Source organism: Mus pahari, chromosome X (assembly GCF_900095145.1).
Source record: "Mus pahari chromosome X, PAHARI_EIJ_v1.1, whole genome shotgun sequence".
Taxonomy (NCBI): Eukaryota; Metazoa; Chordata; class Mammalia; order Rodentia; family Muridae; genus Mus; species Mus pahari.
This window is the reverse complement of record NC_034613.1, coordinates 138,984,460-138,991,273: the sequence shown is the minus strand read 5'-3', so window position 1 is coordinate 138,991,273 and position 6,814 is coordinate 138,984,460. Positions and strand designations below refer to the sequence as shown.

The window sequence follows — 6,814 nt, the reverse complement described above, 5'->3', positions numbered from 1 at the left end:
GTCTCATTCTCTCCTACCACATAGGTTCCAAGGACTGAGCTCAGCCTTTTTCCTTTACTGATTAAGTCCTCCTCCTCCTCCTCCTCCTCCTCCTCTTCCTTCTTCTCTTCCTCCACTAGCACCACCCTTTTCTCCTCCTCCTTTTACTTCTCTTCCTGCCACTTTTCTTCTCCTTCCTCCCCTTCCTTTTATTCCTCCCCTTCCTGTTTGATTCCCAGTTGTCTCCCTGCGCCACATTCTTGTTAGGAGAAGTCTGCTGGTGGCACATGACTAATCTCAGCACTCCAAGAGGAAAAGGCAGGAGGGTTGTTACTCTAAAGCCATCCTCAGCTGCATGGAAGTCTGAGCAAGCCTGGGATGCATGAGACCCTGTTTCTTAGAGCCAGACTGGACTACCAAGCACAATCCTCATAGACAAACAACAGGGACTGGAATTAAAAATACTGGACACTCTTCCAGCTAACCAAGGTTCAATTCCCAGCATCCACTTAGTGGCTTACAGTCATCTATAACTCCTTTAACTCTTATCGCAGGAGACCCTATAATCTGTTCTATCCTCTGAGGGAAATAAGCACACAAGTGGTATACAGACAGACAGACAAGACACCTATGCACACAAAATCTTAAAAATAATTAAAACAATAAAAAAGGTTATTTTTGCCTGGACTGTTGGTTGGAAATTTTTCTTGAGGTTTGTCTATAATGTACAAAAGCTATTAAACCACAATAAAATATAAATTCCATGTAAGTAATCTGGGACCATTGAAAGTGCAAAAGTTAGCAGGAACAGGTTTAAGTCGTTCAGCTGTGGTGGCTAAAGTAAACTGTAAGCATCAATATCCTTCACTGGCCGCCCTCTCTGACACAGGGTCTCATTATGTAGCCACTGGCTATCCTGGAACTCACTATGCAGAGGGGGCTGACCTTGAACTCACAGAGCTCTGTCCCCTCCTCTCAAGTGCTGGAATTAATAGTGTGGACCTCCACATCCGGCTCTATACATTTTTTTGTCTTCCTCCTTTACTCCTTTCCCCTGCATTCTGGTCCCCTCATCCTCCTGGGTCCCTCACTCCCTTCCAATAACTAATCCCCTTCTGCTTTCGTGTCACATATATGCTGTTATCCCCACCCAAAGATCTCTCCTTTTCCCGTTCATTTTTCCTATGAAAGAAGACAGTGTATAATTCCAATTCACCTAATAATTCTCTCAAGAACATTCATACTCTTTGCTCACAATCCCCACCCCTCCAGCTCTCTCTAGGATCTCACTATGTATGGCTATATGGTTTCATGGCTGTAGTGGAACTCACAGAGATCTACCTGACTCTGCCTCCTGAGGGGTGGGATTAAAGGCATGTGCCACCACGCCCTGCTTGTCTATGGTACCTCTGTCACAGGTTGACTTAGAGTTCTTTGAGTAAATACTCAGGAGTGGTAAACCTGGATCATACTGTAGTTCTAGTTCTAGTTCAAGAGGGCTTTTGTTTTGTTTTGTTTTCTTGGAGTGGGAAGGGCACCTCTGTGCTGATTTCCATAGTGGCTACATATGCCAGTTTACATACCCACCAACGGTGAATAAAGTGCTCTTTTTTTTTTTTTTTTTTTTTTTTTTTAGGTAACATCCCTTAGTGGTCTGGAAATGGACAAATAGGCTAGGCTAGCTGTTCAGCCAGCCACAGGAATCCTCCTATCCCTCTTCCCCACTATGCTCAGCTTTTTTATTTGATTTCTGGGGATTGAACAGAGATCTTCATACTTGCATATCAGGTACTCTGCCGGCTGAGCTCCCACATTTGCATGCTTTTATTAATCTATCATTTGTCATAAGGAGTCTCAGCCATGAACCTGAGAATGAATAAGTAACATAAATTAATTTTCTCCTCATTAGTGCCAACCCCCCCCACTTCTTTTCAACAAAACAAATCCTTTTATTTCTGTGTTGACTAGAAAACAATACATACCTACTGTAAAATTCTCAAAAGAAACCTGAGTGTAGACAATGAAAGCTGTAGGTCCCTCCTCTAACCACTTTGTCATTTAGCAAGAGAATCAGATGCCTGTGAAAAGCTTTCAGCTTGAGAGTAGACACTCATCTTTTTTATCATGATTATAAAAGCTACCAGTTAAAGAATACACATTTCCCCATTCTGTGGCCACATTGCTGCACTCATTGTTAGACTGTCACTGTACTGAGGCATCATCCCTATGCAGCAGAAGTCTTGTTCTCTACCCAGGGAGACCCAAAGACCTGGAAGAAGATAGACTACTGGGCAGTGCCCATGGTGATGCTGGGGCTGTGATGGAAGTCAGGAAGCATAGCTCCCAAATCTACTAAGACTTCAGCAACTCATTGGCAGCCAGCATACTGGGAGCTCTTCTGGGACCTGCTCCTCTGTTAGTCACCTGTTACAGGCAGAACTGACCTTCTAGGGTAGCAGTGAACATGAAGGATTGCTGATTTTTATTGTTTCTATTTGGGGGTTTTGGAAACAGGATCTCATATAGCCCAGGATGGCATCAAACTTACTATGTAGCCAAGGCTGGCCTTGAAATCTTAATTCCCCAACATCCACCTCCTGGGTACTGAGACTACAGATATTCAGCTCCATGCTGGGTTTGAGAGTTCACCACAGTACTGGCTGTGATCAAATAATTTGGCTTCCTTTCCTCCTGCTCAATTCCTATGTTGAAATCTGTTCACCAACGGGGGAGCATCCAGAAATGGAGGGTTTTGGAGGTGATTAAATCACTTTGGGGATCTGACTAAGCTATCTACTCACATCAATGGAATGAGTGCTTTAATATAAGGTCCAAGAAAGCTGGATACCTTCCACCTGTAAGGACACTGAGAAAAAGCACCACCTATGAACCAGCAGCCCTCATCATACACAGAACCTGCTAGGGTATTTGATCAGGGACATTTGATCCTCTAGAACTGTTGTCATATGCAAGCCACTCTGTGGTGTTTTGGTTTAGCTGAGCAAGTGAACCAATGTCTTAGTTTCTTAGCTATTGATATCCTAAATACCATGACCAAGGTAACTTATAAAAGAAATTATTTAATTAGGCTATATGGTTTTAGGGGATTAGAATTCTGGATGGCAGGGCAAAGGCATGGCAGCAGGAACAGCCGAGAGCTCATTTTCCAATCAGTAAGTAGGAGACAGAGAGAGGCACACTGGGAAACTTCAAAGTCTTCCCCCATTAACGGATCTCATCCAGCAAGGCCACACCTCCTAATCCTTTCCAAACAGTTTCACCAACTGGGGATCAAGTTTTCAAACATATGAGCCTGTGGGGACCATTTTCATTCAAACCACCACAAGCAAGTACTACAGTGAAAAGGCCTGCACTAGCAAAAGAAATCACAGAGGGCTTCATCTTTCCAAATGCAATGGATTCTCCCCAGCACTGCCCTTCCATCTCCACACTGCCACACTAGGTGTTGTCAACCTTTCCTGTCTACCTTCAGTGTCCACCATATGGATAAATCTTGGTTTTCTTTGAGAGCTTGGCTTACTCCAAGTACCGCACAGACATTGCTAAAGCCAAGGTTCAGACTCCTGCATTGAATGGCTTACTAGATCTCTACATGTAGATGCCTCTTATTATTCTAAACAGGACCCAACGACAAAGTTGGTAGGGTAGAGAACAGTGCCAACTCTTATATGCTTCTGTTGATTGGTGGAAGGGAGTCTAGCCTCTTTGGCTTTTGGTAATTTATTCCAAAGCTGAGCATATGTGTTCCCCATAAATCACCAATTCCATTCATAATTAGAAATGCTTTCAGATATTTTTTTCCCAGAATAAAAATGTGCCCTAGAATATTCATGGAAGCAGACCTTGTAATGCCTACTCTTCAACTGGAAGTACTCGTGTGGCCGTCAAGAGGTGAGATACATAGTGATAAATTCACAAACTAGAACACTAAATCACAATGAAGAAAATCAAAAGTAAAACAACACAGTAATAAGAAGGAGAGGCTGCTCTTAGCACTCCCCAACATGCCTCACTGCTAAAGATAGTTGCTCACATCTATCCTCCATCTGCCAATGCAGAGAAATGAAACCCGCTTGTTCAAAGCCCCTCAGATGTGTGCCCCTCAGGATATTTCCTTATCTCTATGATGAGTCTCAAGACCATGGTCTGCCTCCTGCCCACCTCTCTTTATGAACATTTACTCTCTGTGTTTATTGCCATGCCCTGGTCCACAGATTTTTTTCTTTTTTCTTTGTCTCAAATCCCCCTACTTACCAGCCAACTTCTCTTCTTCCACGTCCCCTTTATGTGGTTGATCCCCAGCACCACATAAACTAGACATGGTGGGATTTATTTTTGTAATCTCAGCACTTGGAAGATGAAAGCAGGAAAACCAAGAAGTTCAGGCTCATCATTTGCTTCATAGTGAGTTCAAAACTAGCTTTCAGCCAGCCTAAGCTATATGAGATCAGTGAGCTATATATAACCATAGTCCGGGAGAATTCATGAGATTAGCACCTCTCGGACTTGTTAATCAGGAAGTACTATGTTCCACCTTCTACTCTCAGGAGAATCTGGGATACCTAAGAGACAATGAACTAAGGACCTAGCCTCCAGGCAGACATAGGGCAGGAGCTTATTCCTATGGTTCCTTAAATTTGGGATGGATTTCTCCCCCCACTGGCTTCCTACCCCTCAGCCCCAGAGGCCTTACTGGTTGCATAAACATCAGTTTGCCAAGACTTTTGTGGAGAGATAAAAGCGAGAGGAGCAAAGCCCAAATCTGTCACTGAAGAATATCTACTAAAGTTTAGGTGAGCCAACCCACAGTTCACAAGAGGCCCAGCAAATACCTTTCAGGGACTTCTGCAACCTTCCTTATTCCTTATTCCTGGAGGGGTAGGGGTGGAACCTAGCTGCTAGTCAGACATGGTGTAGGAGCTTATTCCTATTAAATTTGGAGTTGATTTCTTGCAGGTTCCCCCACCCACTGGCTCCCCTCCCTAGCAAGCATTTGACTGCAGGCAGCCTGGGATTCTAAGGTGCCAGATTCCTATGAAAATGAGCAGAGACAGAGGGAACAGCAGGTGCTTTTTACAGAAAAAAACACTGTCACCAAGGGAGCGGTGAATGAAAGTCACTGTTGCAGTTCCCCCAAAATGATTTAATCACCAAAACAACTGGGGAATAAAAGCTTAAAGCTTTTTTTGTCTACAACATATCACACCAGAATATAATATTGTTGGAAAGTGAGAAAGGGGGGGGAATGGCAACCTTTAGAAGAAAAATCATAAATTACTTCCATCTTTTTCTGCCTACTCAGGTCGTTCCGTGCTCAAGACACATGTTTACAGGTGACACTGTCACTTGCTCATCTTAGATTTGTGCAAAATGGGCTCATGTGTCCTTTTTATTCAAATGGTTGAAGCTGCTGTAGAGGTCCTTGTTACCACTGGGGGTTGCGGGGGGGGGGGGCGGTCAATCAAGGCATGCTTATTTCTCTGCATGGACCTTGCAAGCCCAAGTGGAAAAGGGTACCTTAGAGATACAGAGACGAGATTATTTTAAATTATTTTGGTCTTTCTGATTGGGAATCACCAAATACAGTATTCACTCATTTAGAAACTGACAAAGCAGGGGAGAAAAATATAAAAGTATGAATGATTTAAAAAAAAAAAGTAACCAGCCCCTTCATCTACTTGAGAAGCACGAATAAAGACACAGGAGAAAACCAGCCGGCTGCAATAATGTCCCTCTTGGGAAGAAGAAAGAAGGAAATTGCTTCTAGTGTAAAAGTGTTGCTATTTTAGGCGACAGGCATATTCATGGGTAAATCTGTTATCCTTTCATGCTCAACACAGATGAACCTCACAGACACACGGCAAGCAAAAGACAAAAGACCACATGTTGTATAATACCATTTCAGTGTAAAGTCTAGAAGAGGCAAATCTATAGATGACAGGAAGGGAATTTGTGGATGCCAGGGACTGGGGCTAGGGGGCTGGGGAGAATAGGGAGCAAGTATTTAATATCTGTAGTGCCAAAAAGGTTCTAAAATTAGATCACATGTGCCACAGATCTGTAAGCATATTTCAAAAAAAAACCACTATTGGAGTGTACCCTCTAAGTGGATGAATTAAATGGCACATAAACCACAGCTTTTGAAGGTTGCTTTTGGCTGGAAAGACGGCTCACAGATTAATAAAATATACTGCTTTTGCAGGAGACTCTATTCTCAGCAACCAATGTCTGGTGGCATAAAACTGCCTGAAACTCCAGCTTCAGGTGATCTGATGTCTCCACAGGCTTCTACAGGCACCTGCATGCAGATGTGCATACTGCTCCCCGAGACACATAATCAAAAATAAAGTAAGTCTTAAAAAAAAGTTGCTTTTTACAAAAATAAAATTTCAGTATCTGATGGTTTTTATACCCACAAAAGGGACACAGTTACCTGTAAGATGAGGCTGGATAGTCCCCTCCACCTTTATACAATAAACATAACCCAAAAATGGACTAACACATTTTAATAGGATGGATGCTGTCTTAGTCAGAGTTTCTATTCCTGCACAAACATCATGACCAAGAAGCAAGTTGGGGAGGAAAGGGTTTATTCAGCTTACACTTCCACACTGCTGTTCATCACTAACGAAGTCAGGACTGGAACTCAAGCAGGTCAGGGAGCAGGAGCTGATGCAGAAGCCATGGAGGGATGTTCCTTACTGGCTTGCTTCCCCTGGCTTGCTCAGCTTGCTATCATGTATAGAACCCCAAACTACCAGCCCAGAGAGGGCACCACCCACAAGGGGACCTCCCCCCTTGATCACTAATTGAG

General features: G+C 43.3%; 1 protein-coding gene across 2 annotated transcripts in view; it reads right to left on the bottom strand.

Moving 5' to 3' along the window:
• The window catches only part of Rs1 (retinoschisin 1), a 27,166-nt gene that overhangs the window by 16,827 nt on the left and 3,525 nt on the right, over positions 1 to 6,814 (bottom strand). Inside the window, exons 1-2 of one of the 2 annotated variants that reach the window (XM_021188175.1) lie at positions 2,090 to 2,105; positions 1,672 to 1,687 (exon numbers count right to left, since the gene is read on the bottom strand). The exons of the other annotated variant lie outside the window; for it this stretch is intronic. Of the exons in view, the coding sequence (XP_021043834.1) occupies positions 1,672 to 1,687; positions 2,090 to 2,105 (32 nt within the window). Of the gene's footprint in view, positions 1 to 1,671; positions 1,688 to 2,089; positions 2,106 to 6,814 lie in introns of those variants that run through there. 2 annotated transcript variants of the gene reach the window in all.